This window comes from Channa argus, chromosome 18 (genome assembly GCF_033026475.1).
Source record: "Channa argus isolate prfri chromosome 18, Channa argus male v1.0, whole genome shotgun sequence".
Taxonomy (NCBI): domain Eukaryota; kingdom Metazoa; phylum Chordata; class Actinopteri; order Anabantiformes; family Channidae; genus Channa; species Channa argus.
Genome location: NC_090214.1, coordinates 7,166,818 through 7,183,958, shown reverse-complemented (window position 1 = coordinate 7,183,958; position 17,141 = coordinate 7,166,818). Strand labels below are relative to the sequence as shown.

At 37.3% G+C, this 17,141-nt stretch overlaps 2 protein-coding genes across 2 annotated transcripts in view; both read left to right on the top strand.

Annotated features, from left to right (window-relative positions):
• Positions 1-2,077: 2,077 nt before the first annotated feature.
• Positions 2,078-6,772, top strand: nxnl2 (nucleoredoxin like 2). Its single transcript, XM_067485028.1, has 2 exons — positions 2,078-2,645; positions 3,951-6,772. Exons 1-2 carry the CDS (start codon positions 2,344-2,346, stop codon positions 4,117-4,119), a joined length of 471 nt encoding a protein of 156 aa, XP_067341129.1. The 5' UTR covers positions 2,078-2,343; the 3' UTR covers positions 4,120-6,772.
• Positions 6,773-8,406: 1,634 nt separating this feature from the next.
• csgalnact1a (chondroitin sulfate N-acetylgalactosaminyltransferase 1a) overlaps positions 8,407-17,141 on the top strand; it is a 31,078-nt gene continuing 22,343 nt past the window's right edge. The window contains exon 1 of the mRNA XM_067484326.1: positions 8,407-8,560. The gene's annotated coding sequence lies outside the window, so the exon portion shown is untranslated. The remainder of the gene's footprint in view (positions 8,561-17,141) is intronic.

The following is a 17,141-nucleotide window of genomic DNA, read 5'->3' as shown; positions in this document are numbered from 1 at the left end:
TCTTTCCAAATGACCTTAGCCCACTCCACTGAAGAAAGAAGGAGAGAAACGAGCACACTGACCTCAAACGGTCTGTAAAATCTGGTTTTGGTTTTTTATTCTAAATATATTAAATATTTTACATTGCACCAAATATTTTGACACATTGATTCACTTAGAAACAATTACAGTCTTGCTTGTTTAGTTAATTTCTCGTGTTTGGGCACCAAATACAACCCCATTTCCAATTTCCATTTTCAAAAGTTGGGAAGATGTGTAAAATGTAAATAAAAAGCAGAATGCAATGATTTGCATCTCTCATCAACCCACATTTTATTCACAATAGAACATGAACAACATATCAGATTTAAAACTGAGACATTTTACCACTTCATGGAAACATTAGCTCATTTGAATCTGATGGCAGCAACATATCTCAAAAAAGTTGTAACAAGGTCAACAAAAGACTGGAAAAGTAATGGCTGCAAGTAAAAAACAAATGGAGGAGAATTTGATACATTTACTAATTAGGTGAATTGGCAACAAGTCAGTAACACGACTGGGTATAAAAGGAGCATTTCAGAGAGGCAGAGTCTCTCAAATGTAAAGATGGGCAGAGGTTCATGAATCTGTGACAAAGTGTGTCTAACAATTATGGAACAATTTCTCGATGTAAAATTATGAACACGTTGAAGATCCCATCATGTACAGTATATAATGCCATCAAAAGATTCAGAGAATCAGAAGGAATCTCTGTGCGCAAGGGACAAGGCTGAAGGTCAAAACTGGATGCATGTGATCTTTGGACCTTCAGGTGGCACTGCATTAAAAACCAACATGATTCTCTACTGGACATCACTGCATGGGCTCAGGAACACTTCCAGAAATCACTGTCTGTGAACACAGTTCTCTGTGCAATCCACAAATGTTAGTTAAAACTGGTTCATGCATAGAAGAAGCCACAAACGCCACTGTGTTCTCTGCGCCAAACTCATTTAAAATGGACTGAGGCAAAATGGAAAACTGTTCTGTGGTCAGATGAATCCTGCATCAGACAAGAATGGGACAACATTCCTCTCCTAAAACAACAGCAACTGGTTTCCTTACTTCCAAGACGTTTACAGACAGTTGTTAAAAGAACAGGGGATGCTACACAATGGTAAACATCACCCTGTTCCAACTTTTTTGAATTGTGTTGCTGCCATCAAATTCAAAATTAGCTAATATTTTCCATGAAATGTTAACATTTCTCAGTTTCAACATCTGATATGTTAATGTTCTATTGTTAATAAAATATGGGTTGATGAGATTTGTGAATCATTGTATTCTGTTTTCATTTATGTTTTACACATCTTCCCAAATTCTTTGGAATTGGGACTTAATAATTATTTGAAAGCATTTAGCCTACATTTTCATCCCTATGCACTTGACTTGTCACAAACTTTATTACAACATCAACTTTTTCACTTTGTAAAATTTCAATTTATTTGTCTATATGTAATGATGCTTGATGGTTATCAGTTATGGGTAGCCAACAGTGGGTGACAGTAAAGTGGAAATGGTAGAATTATTTATCATTATATTATTATTATTATTAAAGTACAATGTGAATTAAATGTCCTGGTGACTTTTGGATTGACATTGTAGAATTTTTTCAACTGGCATTTAATACCATTTTAATTTCAAAATACATTGCTACATATAGTATAGTTTTGGACAAACTATTTTGCTTTGCATAATATTAATACCGTTTCATTGTTTTAATTTGTTCATTTGCTTTTGGTATTCCACAAGTCTATGTAGGCACAACTATGTACAACAGCTGAAAAAAAAAACATGTCCCCTCCCTCTTTTGTATGTGTTTTGTAAGTGTTCCTATGCATAATATAGGAACGTATAAACATAAAACTTATTTCACAAATGCATTTCATTTATATTTCAGTTCTAACATTAAATTAATAAATATTGTTATTAAATTATTTATGTATTTACAAATTTTATTTTATCCGTTTTTTTATTTAATGTACTAGTTTCTGTTGTTGAAAAAGGAACAAAACAAAACTAACTCTGCGCATGCGTCAGTCTGTGCAGCCGGAAAGTGCTATTAAACGTCGTGATGTCGAACCTTTCCTCTGGTGCCCAGCTCTGTGCTGTAGTTTCTGTCCTCGGCGGCTCACAGGTGATTATCGGGATTGCGTGTAAGTAGCTTTTGCAGCCAGGTAAACATTACAGGATAGTCGGAGAACCGTCTGGAGAAAACCCACACTTGTGAACAACAATGTCGAGGTGTTGACACGGGGAAATAGCCTATGAGGTTAAACCTACATGCTGTGCTCCAGAGGTGAGTGACTGAGTTCAGCAGACATGGTGGAGGTGTTTTCCGGGCGGACGCTCCTGAATAAAGACGGGGACTTCGTGGACCCCGAAGAGGCGTTAAAAAACAAAGTTGTGGGGATCTACTTTTCTGCAGGATGGTGTCCCCCCTGTCGGGACTTCACACCCATCCTGTGCGATTTCTATACGGAACTGGTTGAAGAGAGTGAGCCTGCTGCTCAGTTTGAAATCGTTTTTGTCTCATCTGACAAGTCCACCGGGGACATGGTTGAATATTATCATGACATGCACGGAGACTGGCTAGCTCTGCCCTGGACCGATGACTACAAATTGTAAGTAGTAAAAATTAAATTGGAAAAGTAAATACATGTTGGTGTATATTACGCACACATTGTATGATTTAATCAATGTCAATCAATCAATGTATTTTTAATGTATTAAGTGTGTTACATTTAAAACTTCATGTAATATGTTAAGATCATTAGTAACTTCAATTGTTTGTGCTTTTATTTATTCTGTCTCATTAGGCATTTAACTCTGTGCTCCAGTTTGTGTAAAAAGATTATGAGGGTCAACCTGTCAGGGATTAGATTTAAGTTCAGAGCAGACAAACCTTCTTCTCACAGCTGAATATAAAAGCCACTGTAAAACACCATGCTCAGTGTTCATGTAAAACATTATTTTAATTTCATTTAGTTTGTTTTTTAGAATGTCCACATCCCACGGTGCCTGTGTTAAGATGTGTTTTTGTTTGCATTATTCCTGATCTTTAATTAAGTAAAAGTAGCAGCACTGCAATTTAAAAATCCGGCTTTCAAAGCTTTACAAGATGCTCAGATGTATAACCCACTATAATTTCTTAAGCATTTCACATTCCTGATTATGAAGGCATCCTCAGTGACTCCATTGAGTGTAAAATGACTAAGTCTGCAAATAATGATGACTTAAAAATTTTAGCTAATCTGCTGATTACTTTACTGATTATTTGAGTGAAAATATTAGGAGAAACTTGTTTTTTCAGAGAAGGCACTTGGCATATGTATTCACATATTTGTATAATTAGCCTGACAGTCCAAAACCCAAAGATATTCAAGTAATTTAAATGGGAAAATATAAGTAAAAAATGAAAATAATCATCAGTTGCAATCCCAATCAGTAATTTGATCTGATTGTGCATTTTTATGTCAGATATTAATCTGTAGGGAATCTGATAAAGTGAAGTATGAGGTACAGCATGTCTCTCTGAAGAGTAAAAATGTTTCCAGTGCATAAAGTGGCCATTTTGTAGCCAATATGCAATAACTGTAAACGTAAACATTAGCAGCATTTTCATGTTGTACCTTTTTTTTTTTTTTTTTTTTTTTTTTTTTAGTTTGGTTGCTTATGGTTGATTTTAAAAATTGTTATTAACTGTTTGATGCTGTGTATGACAATGAAATGTGTTTTCATGCTCATTTCTACAAAGTTAGTGGTAAATATATCTCTCAAATCCATGTAATGGAGTGTAAGGTGCAGTAATTCTCTCTGAAATGTGAGATGGAACTGTCTATTACTTTTTACAAAGAAGCAGTTTTTTTTTTTTTTTTTTTGGTTGTATTTTGTTGTTTTGGTACTTAATATACATCTCTCTCTTTCAGTGAGTTGAGGCAGCGCTACAATATCACAGCGCTTCCCAAACTGGTGATCGTGAAAGAGAACGGTGACGTGATCACGGACAAGGGCAGGAAACAGATTAGAGACCGAGGTCTGGCCTGCTTCAGGACCTGGTTGGACGCTGCAGAGATCTTTCAGAACTTTATGGGTTAGGAAACGACGGCACATGGCAACTGTAGCCACATCAGAGCACTGAACAAAACCAAAGTAAAATAATTTCACCTTCACATTAGCGCACGAGATCAAAAGATGGAAAGAACAGATATTTATTTCACGAGAATTGCTGTTTATTTATTCATATTTAATTTCATTTAGTGTCTTTCTTCCTGAATACTTGACCACTTAAACACTCTGGGGAAAATCGGGTAAATCTGAAAAAATCTCAGGAAGAAGAATCTAATTTTTGACATGGGATTTTCAAATAAATATTTGTGTTAAGGCTTCACAAAGGGAAAAATTTAGGAAATGCTGAATAATTGCTGACTTATTCCAAACATCCTATGCATTGAAGACGAAGCTCAGGTGTGTCCCAAACTTTGTAGATTCAGTGATAATGAAACAATAATTCAACCTGCTGCTGTAGTTTCTGATATTTAAAAAAGACATTCATCGATGTTTATAAGCTCATCTCTATTAAACTTATTTTTAAGAGCTTGCCTTGACTTGTAGTTCAACATAAACTGCCTGTATATTTTTATATTTTGATTTTCAAGAGTTATTAAAGTGTGTGTATATAATCAGTGGTGTTGGATGCAGATTTATTGTGCTAAGTGTATATGGAACAAACAAATTATTCCCTTTTGGCTTGTTAAAATGCAAAAAGCCCACAGGGCATTGTTTTCAACATGCTAGCACATTCACATCCTTGGCCCTGATTGCCTGTCCCCCTTGTGAATGTGCTGCTGTTATCACTTTGTACATATATTAAACCTCCAACATGCCTGATGACACAATGAGTCTGCACAGACCGGTCTAGGTGTGTCTGCTTTGTAATATTAAATGCTGTAAATCTTCAAAGGATGTCACTGAGGCCCATGGCCTCATTCAGGATTAAATTTGACCCTGAATTGTTGTGATCCTCCAGTCAGCTCAGGTGTCCTCATGCCACTCTTTATCATGGGCATGTCTCAGAGGGATGTACAGAGAAAGGGCCTTCTTAGATGTCAATCTATCACAGAATGAAATGATGCAACTCCTCAGGGTTAACGAGAAAGATAGAAAATGAAGCACCGGACTCATAATGGGGTGACAGGAAGAGACACAGCAAACCTGCAAACGGCTGCTGCACTTCAAAGAGAATATGACAGAGTAGAAACTGAACTTTATTGATCTAGTTTGCATCATTATTCCCTCGGTATTTCCGTTCAGGTCTGTAGAACCTGCAGTTTTGTAGTTTACCACAGGGTGTCACTAACATGCAAAAGATAACAATAGAACATACATAAAGGTTTACGTCAGCAAATGCTGTATTTAAGGTACAAATATTGTGTCATCAAATATCACCTGCACTATTATCATTTTATGGGAGTTTTATTTACAGCTAGAGGTTTGTGATGATAGTGCTGGTTTCTTATCCTCCAGCCCAATTTACAGTTCCCCTTCACTCAAAGATGTGTTTTATTTAATGCTACTACCCCCTGGATGTTTGAGCTTCACTGTGTTGGAGGACATTTGATCAGGTGAATGTTAAGTTTGTTGTTTGAAGGTCAGACAAGCGCAAGTAAATGCAAAACAACAATGTAAAGCAAGGACAAAAAGGCATAAAACTTTCCAAATTAATGCCCAAAAACAGGACTATTGAGACGAACAGAAGGTCTGTAGTTGAAAGAGTCTGTGCAAAGGGGTTCAACCTCCAATGGATATATTTTACTCTGTGTGCAGACTTTTCAATTAGGAGACATCATGTTTCAGTTGATAACTACAGTATTTGCATATTCAAAGATTATTTTTAACATTTTGAATTATTATTGAAATAAAAAGTAATGTCAGTTGAAAATGATTAGTCTATCCTAATCTGTTTCAGACTTTGAAGGCAGTACATGTCCCTCCTTACCCAATCCATTTTCCCCTCATACTGTGTCATGGAACTGTCTTAAGTAAAAGTGGATCTTAAAATGTCATCATCCTATTAGATGCGCATGGGTGTGCATGGTAATATTATCATATTAGCTTCAAAAACGTATCAGTATGTGTGCTGATACGAGTTCACAGATCTGAATTACTCCCATTTTTAAGGCTCTGCAGACCAAACGGCTCAATCCTCTTAACATTTATTAAAAAATGCTTTCTGGGTTGAAACGAATAACTTTATTAATAGTTTATGAGTTATGTATTTATACTTTAGAAACCACTTTAGATCCAGGATAGATTTGCCTTCATAATGTCAGTAGTTGGATCGAGGCAATGGATCGATTGTTTGGTCTATGTAACAGACAAATGTAACAGTCATCTTGTTTTCCTGTGACCAGGTCTAAATCCCAAACTATTCAATTTACTGCAAAGTGAAGACAATATAGGAAACAGTACATTTCCACATTTAGGAAGCCTCGCCAAGATAAGATTTACCAATAATGTACCAATAAACTTTTATCACCTTATAATAGCATTTTAATGTATGGCCGTCTAATTCAACAGCTAAAATTTATGAGCCCATATATCTGCTTTAATGTTTTACAATTGTACTTTGATATTTTTGTCAATAATTACAATTTCATACACCAGCCTTCCCCTATGGGTGACCTCAGAAGGACACTTATATCTGCTTACAATTAATACATTATTGTGTAATATATGGCATATGTAATAAATCTTTTTTTTTCTTTCTGTTGGAAAGTTTGTTGTATATTGTTTGTTGACATAAAGGAAACCAGTGGGATATACAGTATGAATGACGCATGATGATGCTTAGGTTGTGCGTTGAACCTACACTTTTGTAGGTCTGTTATAGCTGATAGATCTGGGTACTTCTTTCAGCACAGTGAGAAGATAATAAGTGACTGAAACTTTACATGCGTTGCAGGAATATTGTGATTTCTGGTCAAAACAGGAGTCACCAGACAATTAAACTGAAAACCCCACTGATTGTATCCATATGTGTCTCTCAGTGATGAAGAAACTTCTGCTCCTCTGATGTTATGCAGGCTGTTTGCTTCCTGCCCATGCTGCCTGTTTGAGACCCCAGCCTGCAGCGTGCAGCCCCCCGGCCAGCGTAGAATAAGACAGATATTTATGTCGACTTCACACTGGGGTCAGTTGGACTTCTTGTTGGCTTTACAAATGAAAGGCAGTAGTGTTTCCTGCTGCTGTAACGGTGTCTTGAATCCACTAACAAGGCTGTCTTTATGTGAGAGGCTGGGTGGACCGGCGGACCTGCACGGAGAGTGTAAAGATTTCCACAAGTTAGAGCAGGACTTCCTTTTGAAACCTTCAAAATAAAATAATGACTTTTCATTATTTATTTATTTATTTATTTATTTATTTCCAAATTCATGACAAAGTAATACTCTATGTTGACAAATTCTTTATGGGGTCATTGGAATTAAAAACTTGACAACCTGATAATTTTTTTATGCAAATTATTTCTGAACATGATTTCGAACTGATGATGCTCCAGTAGTCGGACACAACTTACAGCAGAACTGCACTTCCTTTTTTCATTGGAGTTATATTTTAAACCCCTGGGAATAACTTATAAATGCCGTGTTCTTTATGTAGGATACCACAATATGTGTCTGAATGACTGTCAATAATATAACAAACAAAATGACTCCCTTATAAGGGAACTGTTCTGTTATGAAGAATACTTCATGATTCTTTTAATAACTAGTAGCATTATTTTTCAAGATTAAAGTCAGTTTTATTTAGCCCTGGGGTTTTATAAGTAGTGACGGTGTTGTACTGGAGCAAGTCAAGGTACTGTACACAGAAAACACATATGTAATACATATATAAAACAAATAAATTTTCCTTTAGTCAACCAGAAGTTAGCTATTTAAATTATAATCTGAAAAATAAACAAATAAATTAACCCGCACTTGTTAAAAAGGCATATAAATTAAAATATTGTAAGAAAAGAGTTCAGGTTGGTTTAGGTTCACTTGGCTTTTAAAAGGGAACCTGGCCCTTATTTCAATTGCACAGAGTGACCTGCTTCAGCAGTGATTTTATGGCTAAGCTTTATTAACCATTATTAATAATAATAAATAGACCCCAATAATAATCTATAATGTCTTTCATACCTTTCCTACAATGTCAACAAAAACTAATTGAAAAATTGTTTCTGCATGTTGCTAACACTTTATTGATTAATCAAGCAACGTAGAGCTGCGAGTAAACTTCCCCCCTCTGCTTTGTTATTTGTCCGTTCACTATTTTCTCCAGGATTTCCTTTTATTTTGAAGGCAGCATCTCTCACGTTCCGCTGTTACTTTCATTGCTCTCGGCTCTTCAAATGGTCACACCCGCTCCTGCGCTCCGCAAGTGTCGGCAGCGGAGTGGTGAGGGGCTGCTAGACCCGGACCGGGACCCGGACCGCAGCACCGGCACAAAACCTCCAACCTCAGCATGGACTGAACCAAGACTGCTGCGCCAAGAGGTAAGTGAAGGGGCATGAGGCCATATTCACACTGTAAACTGGACATAGCCAGCCGATGGACATAATGCAGAATAATAAATTACCAGTGTGCTGTGATGAGTTTATGGTCTTCATTCTCAACCTGCTCAATTTGAACTTTAAGTTAACTGTGTGAAGCAGATATTCTGCCTCTTTTGTGCAAAAAGCCTTCATCTGTCAAACTCATATCTTTCCCTGAACGCATAACCTACTTCTGTGAACGCAGACACAGGTCAAATGAGTCTAAATCTGACAGCATTTTTAATATAGTTTTTATATTTAAGTGCTTTGCTTGTTCTCACTTAATTTTTGTGGGATGTAGATATTATAAATAAAGAGGTAAATAATGTAAAAGACCAGCAAGGTTGTCAGTCTGTGAATCATGCATTAGCTCACTTATTAAGAAATATCACCTGGAGGAAATAAAACATAAACACCCTAAATTGTTTCAAGTCGGTAGATCTAGCTAATAAAATTACATGCACTCAGTGAAAGTGCAGACTGCTTTTCTGGTGTTTTTCCCTCAGCATCTCACTCACGCATAAACACACACACCACACACACACATTCAGTACACACACCCTATTGAATGGGCTGGAGATTGTATTAGGGAAACGGCTTTAATCCTGCTTAGTGCATTTACTAACAGGCACCTAACACCCTGAAATGTTTGGGTGAGTTGTTTTTCCTCATATTGGAAGAATTAAACTGGAGATTATGTGGGATTTTATGTTACCACGCCAACAAGAGAAGGACTTAGAGACTGAACTTATATTCTATGCACAAGGTAACATAATGTATGTAACATAGAATTCATTAACAAACAAATATTTACGTGATCCATGCTGATAGAAGGGCTTCTTGTGCTTGCCAGATTAAGTTACCCACTTTGAGAGGTCAATAAGTGTGTGCATGTGTCCTATAAGTGTGTTCTCAGTGCATGTCTATGAGTCCGAGAGCGTGTGTGTTGTCACTTTCTGACTGCATGTATTCTCATGTTTCACAGATCATATAACAGAATCGTTCAGGACATTTACCCGGTGACATTTTAATGGCGCTGATGTAACGTCCCTGCAGCCTATTGACAAATTACCTCTGACGATGGTATAGTTGCCCTTGCCCATTCTGATGATGTCAGTTTTTAAGAAGCCGTTAAATTAAATGGAGAGCTTATGAATGGCACAGAACTGTATGCACTATTGGCTCATAGGTTGACTGTCAGTTTTACTTGCATAAGCCAGTGTGAATATTCAGCAACAGAGGATGCTGTAGCATTTTTCCGTTATGGTTATCGCAAACATTAAAAAGACCTCTTAAAAGCCAAACCACAAAGCCTTTACCTTTCAACAGTTGAGCGCTGTGACTGTTGTCTGGTGGTTTACTGTCTTGGGAGATAAGGGAAGTAATGTCCTCTGGCCCTGACTAAACTTGGCTCATGTTTCACGGCCTATTTGTCCATATATCAATGGGGTAAATTGGACAAATTGGACTAACCCTGGTTATATGCAAGTGACAAGAACTGCAGTGATGAGAATGTGCAGCTATGATGGTTTGTTGCAGGTGAATGGTGGCGTCTGTGAGATGACCCGATGCTATTCAGAGACATACTAGTTTTTAGTTGTTTGCTTCAATTGTTTGCCCTCTTGCCATCTGTATTATCAGCGCTATAATTTTCCACTTGTACAATCACTGTCAGCATCTATGAAGCGTGTGACAAAGAGTGTGTCTGGCTGTACATACCAAGATTTATTATATTGCACCATAATTACGCAGAGATGAGCTGTTCCCTATCAGAATTGTATTGTGGGTTCCATTGTGCTGTGGGGAAAGAGGGAGGTCCATTTCCACTCTGCACAGACATACTGTATTTAGCACATTGTAGAAATCAATTTTTGTCATCCCATTGTTATTTCTGAATTGAAATCTTGCTGACAGAAGCTCATGTTTTTAAATGCTAACAAACCATATCTGCACTGAGGTTTGGCGTCCAATAGTATTATTTTTGATAATTGAACAAATAATGTAATAGAGACTAATAAAAGCCAAGAAAGCCATCTATCTATCTATCTATCTATCTATCTATCTATCTATCTATCTATCTATCTATCTATCTATCTATCTATCTATCTATCTATCTATCTATCTATCTATCTATCTATCTATCTATCTATCTATCGACCCATTTGATCAGATACAGTTCACCCTAACAGTGTAGAAATGGTGCACTTTGAGGATCGGCGAAAGAAAAAGCGAGAACAGAGGAAAGCAAAAGAAGGCAGAGGTGGGGGTGGGGGCAAATGTTATCACTGGACTCTTGTGGTGAAGTGGACTGTAGTGTTTTTTACCAAATTTTTAAGGGGCTCCCAGACACGTTGACAGGAAGAATCCGAGAAACCGGCCCCTAATGAATGGGAGGGAGAATCACCTAAGGGGACAAGAGACATCAAAGCAAGCTTTCTCTGCTGCTCTCTTCTTCTCTCCCTCCCACATGCTCACTTTATACTGAGTCCTCTCTTCATTTTCTTCTCACACCATGTATCTGATCTACTTGCTTAATAGTTCCCCCCCAGTAATCTGTGCGTACAGCTGACACTCTCACCAGCCTTTTCTCTCATTTTAGAAATTTATCTTAATTAATCTGTCCTGCCCTCTGTTTTCCTCCCCAAAGGAGATTCGTCATTGCTACAGTGAGATAGCTGAGGGGCAGGTTCAGGCGGCTGTCGGACAAAACACCCTGACATGCACATAGAGTAAATGCATTAACATCTTTGACCTGAGACTAATGTGGACATAGACGGGATAGAGAGGCAGAGACACAGGATAGGCAAAGTATAGAGCTGATTTTTTACTAGCATGATTGTGTGGTTTATCAGGTTTGCAACGATCACAGAGGCCACTTATGAAGAGAGAGTGGATGCGTGTGGGAGGAGAGGTGCTATGCGAAAGATTAATGTACTCGCACGCACTCTCATAAACATTTGCATTTTTGTACATTTTGGCTGATTATTTGAAACTATGAGATAAACTGAAGAAAATCAGCATTTCATGTCCTTGAAAGAACCATGCAAGTGTTTTTTTTTCTTTTTTAATTCACATGATGCATCCTATATAACAGCTTGTAATTTTGCTAATGAATACATATGTGTAATCCCTTGTTGGTCAACATCAAGTCCGTTTTTGTGTTGCAAACTCCTATAATGTTACACATCAGGATATGTTTACCCATTGTCGAACACACTCTAGACTTTGAAAACAGCTTTATAATGTTGTCTGCAGCATTGGAGGAGTTTTGTTAAGTCTGTAACGATGTCATTAGTTGTTATCTCAGCTTGGCTTTGGGGGCTCCACATTGAAAACAGAAAGTGTTTGGAAGGCCTGTGCGCTCATCATTGTTGTTGGATTGATGTTGCTGTTGTCCCTTTTTGTAGCAGACAAGAAGAGCAGAGGTATATTTTATTGTATGAATTATGACGGCTGCATTCCACCAAGAAGAGGTTGTTTCAAGGTCCTGGTGCTGCAAGCTCACTGGAATAGCTCACCTTAACACTTGTAGTTGTCATATTTTAGTGGTTTTGTTTGCTGTGGAAGAGAGGATCATTCACAGTGAGTAGACGTTTTGCCGAAGAAATGGTTTGGCTACGTGTGTTATTGATAAAAGACACGGTAGCTGAGCTTTTTGTTTCAGTTTGCATTTATTTTCAGCACCAGAGTCTTGTAAGAGAAAATGCAAGCAGTCCCTGCTGACCAATCACATTTCTTCCTCAGATTGTGTTATACAGCCACCATAGCCCTAATCTGTAGTTATGTTTTTGGCTATGTGTGTAGGCTCTGTAGCTATGCTGTAATATCAGACTCTTTTAAATGCAGCTTTAACCTCCACTGCACAGATTTAAAATATTCTTATTTAGATTTGTCTCTTGACTAAAACTTCTTTTAATGGCAGTACTATATGAAATGACTAATGGAATTTAAAGCATTTATATGCAGAAGTGAAAATATAAATTCTTGAGCATGCATTTGGTTTTGCAGTTAAAGACATGTAAAAAAAATCCGATAAAATCTTAAAAGACCGGCACACAGTATCTTCTTGTGGTTTTCTGTGATCTGTTTTCCTGTAATTTCTCTTACTTACACTCAAATGCAAGCTCATAGTCTCTCAATTAATGCATCTCCAAATTGCTTCTTTGTTTGAAAAGACCATGCTGTTTGTTTTCAGTGCATACATTATATTGGAGTAGGCTTGAATATATTAAATGTCAGCGGAGAGCAAAGAGAATCTTTTAACTCTGACAGCAGTACTGAGATGTTACATTTGTCAAGATGTGAGGGTCAGGAGGTGGCTTCTCAAACGCCTCAGACATGCAACGTCTGACCTGCGTAGGCTGTAGAACAGAGAGGAGCACCCACAGAGACATGTCACCTGTGTGTGATTTCTGTTCTGCTAGTGAGACCGTCAACCAGAAATAAAAAGTAATTCATTCTTTGTTTTCTGATAGCAAACGGCTCTTCCTTCTCATTCTATACTTTTTTATTCTCTGATTCATTATCTCAAAGATAAACACAGCACTTTTAATGGGTGTGTTTAGGAGAATAGCAATATTTGGTATTTTTTCTTTGCTGCAAACGGAACAGACACAATGGTACACAGAAACTGAAGCACACACACAAATGCCCTGTGGGCAGAAAGCTGCAGCAGGAGGGGAGGAAGTAATTTTGGAGGCTGAACCAGATGCTGCAGAGCTCAGCTTTGGAAACATCTCTGGCCACAAAATACTAAATCATTCTTTCTCTGTTCTCTCTTTGTCTGTTCTTTATGACAGCCTGATTTCATCTCTCTGTCCCTGGCCCGCTCCCACTCCAGTACCTGCATATTTGTTTTTATTTCTAGCTGAGAATGAAATATTTGATAAGGAGGAAAACACATTATCAGTTGTTTCATCTCAGGAAGTGAAGGAAATGTATCCTATGCCTTGTTGTTTCTGTTGGTTAAAAAATGTGTTTTATAGATGTTTTTAGTGTTATGCAAAGGATATGACATAGGACAAATTTGGTTGAAGGAGATCTGTCATAGAGGAAACAAACAGCTAAACTCTATGAAACTGTTGTCAGGTGCCTGGGACTCCAGGCAGAGTTTTAAAAGGAAGTTGCCACATTTTACAGAGGACAAAAAGGAAGCATTACATTTTGGTCCTTTTCACTTTCTTTTTTTTGAATTGGGTAAAGTTAGGGCAGTGTGTTGTAGTAGGCTTGCAAATGTCTTTTATTCAAATTATGCAATTTCCAGTTAGAAAAAAAAAGTCAGTTGGGTTTACTGGAAATCTTAGCTTCAGTGGTTCTTGAATGATCAAAAGAGTTTTCTGTACCCTATTCAGATAATGTCGATAAAACAAAAGGAAAATGAAGCGGAAAGTGGTCTAAAATTATGCCTCACAACGTTAAGAAAACTTTGGCTTAAGTTATGCTCAGACTAAAATAACAACAACACAGACAAAAAAAATCTGTGTTTGTAGTTGTTTCACGTGGCCCCACTCAAAGTTTGAAAGGTTAACAGGCAGTAGAGATGGGTGGCAGGCAATATTTTAAATATGGGCACAATTGTGGATCCTGCACAGTATTCAAAGAGTAGCAAAGGGTTTCCATGAAGTTGAAAATTAACATTTAGACAGAGAAGTTCAAACACTGGTTTCTCAGTCTTATAGTCACTCAGTTGGCTAATCGCTACATGAAGTGGCATTTTTTTAAGTAATTTTATCACAATCCAAAGTTCAAATTTTAAAAGTTAAATTTTGACCTGATGAAATGTTGGGGCCTGTTATTACAGTTTATTCTAATTGCAACATGAATGACCAAGACATTTTTACGGCGCTCTGTCCTGTAGTTGTTTAGATGTCTTGCTCAAAACCACAAACATCAACCTCATGGTAGAGACAGGAAGTCAAGTAATTGTCACAAGTCACAGGATAATCTCCGCTAGAAGCTGCAATTGAAGGGCATATCTAGGAAATGCTGTATAAGTATAATTGTTGACAATCGGTAGGCTAAATTCAGATGGGCTCAAGTACAGCTACAGAAAGCAGGGAATTAGAAACGCCTGTTCAGACATCCCACCACCAATAAAATTAAACTTGATTATTTAGCTGTCAGCGTTCATGTGCTGCAGCCATGCCTATCCCCATGGGGAGTCAAATAAGCAGCACTGAATAAACTCATTCATTCCCGGTGAGACCCAGTGGTTTGTGAGTATCTGCTCATAAATCTCAGCCAGTCACCACAGTTTCCTTTCAGTGATGCAGCTTACTCTCATAATTTTCCAGCAGGAACTGATGGCATGACAATACAGAGTGTCTGCATTGCTATTGTTTTGGCAACTGTTTCTACAAGCAACATTTAGCAATAATCAGTTGTCTAAAGGGATAGTTCATTATTTGGGGAAATACCCTTTTTTGCTTTCTTGCTAATATCTAGGCTACAAATTTATTATGTTTTTCAGAACTAAATGCTAAATATAAAGTTGCAGCTAGAGGATCGGCTTGAGCTTATGTGCTTGGCATAGAGAGCGGAAACAGGGGGAATCAGCTAACCAGCTCATGTGCAAAGGCAACAAAATCCACAACTTACATTTTGGGATTTGTACAGATTAAACAAAGAAGAAATAATGTGTTTATTCGTCTGTTTTAAATGTGCTGGAAGACAGAATAGTCAACCTTTAAAAAATGTTTTTCTTATTGTTTCTAGCTTTTATGCTAAGCCAAAAATTTTCTGACAATACAAATTAATTAAATAATCAGATAAATTATTTTCGTTTCATGATATTGAAAATGTGTCTACTTTATTTAGTTACACCGTAAATACTATGCACAGCCGATTTTATGTACCTGTATGACTCGTGTGTTACAATCCTAACCGAAAAGACCTAAATTGTAAAGTAGAGCGTCTGCTCTCTATTCAAAAGGACAAATTCACATTCACTCTTTCTCATGTGTGTCGGTGCTGTGTGGTCAAATCTTCTGTCATTTGTGCAAGTGTAGTTGTGTTTTACAGGAAGTCATGAAAGTAGGAAAGTCAAAGTCATCTCAGAAAAGTGATGCAATTATATTAAGAAAGTTCCCAGCTTCTAAACACATGGTTACAAAACTAATAACAGCTGCTTATATTAGAGCCAGAAAAGTGATTAAACTCCTGCCACACCATTAATCTTATGCCATATTTTTTCTGAGGATTTGGGGCTCCAAATAATAAAATCATGAGGGTTTTTCTGTAATTGAAAGGATGATGCTCCCACACAGAAGCCATTTTTTCCCTCTCTAGCGCTAACTCGCCCACTTTTCCCTGAGCACCCTCTCCTCAAACATTTTCTGAGCCTGCAGTGGAGGTGCTGCTGGACAGACGCCCTGTCTTTCCTGATTCAGCCCTGTGTTAGAGCACAGTCCAGTATTCAGTCCTGCCACATACTAATCCTTTCATTAGGCTCAGCTTCAGGCGACTCTGTCAAAGAGCTGACTGTGTGGGGAGTCGAGAAAGACCAAGACTGATACACAGAGATACATTTACAGATATGTACAGAAACTCAAACACTAAAACACCTTCAAATAAAAAAAATATACTCTCACTCACATTCACATCCAAACACACGTCAGTGTTACTCACTTTTCCCTGCTAGATGAAAGACAGAACCTGCTCTTTTATATTTTTGTCTACATTTGTTTATTCACATTACATTTTTTTTGGTCTGTTGACTAATTAAAATAAAGCTTGTGACAGCTAATCAAAGGTTATCCAATGTCAGAACGTTTAATCCATAGTATTTTTAAATGTTGGAAGGGTTCCAGATATCCTAGATTCATGAAAAAAAGGATCTAATTTTAAAGCTGGCATTGTCTGAAGGTAACAATATCAACTTGCTGACAACCTCAAAACTTTCTTATGTCATATTCCTTTTGTCGCCTGTTAAAAAAACAACAGGAACCAGTGACAGCTTTGGCCTAATCTCCATCGCATGTCTTTTACAGTCATTTGCCACACACGTCCATTTGGATGTTCAATTCATTATGTGTATGTAAATTACAACATTAGTAGTAGCCAGAGACATTCAACTCTGAGGCAGTAAGTGGTAACTGTAGTTACACATTGGATTTTATATAGAAAACTTTAAGTCTTTGTGCTAAGCTAAAACAGTAACCTCCTGGTTCCAGCGTTGCATTGGACTGATTGTGACTCCTCAGAGTTTTATACCTTTTGAGAGGCCAGCAAAGTAAAAAGTGCTTTGTGATAAATGGAATGGCTTTGAATTGATTGTTTCAAGTTCTCAGAAAAAAGATGGTGTAGCTCAAGGGATACTGTGGTTAAATAAAAGTTAAATAAATGAGTGTGAGGTCTGAGAATGAGATTGAAGTCTAGCAGTATAGTATAGTGGTATATTTACCAACTGTAAGTATACTGCATTAATCTTAAAAGTTGTAGTTGCTTCTGCCCTGTATCCACTAAAAACAAACTCACAATAACACACAAACACTAAAATGTGTACACTTTTAAGCTCAAACCTCCTCACATTCAGACAAATCGG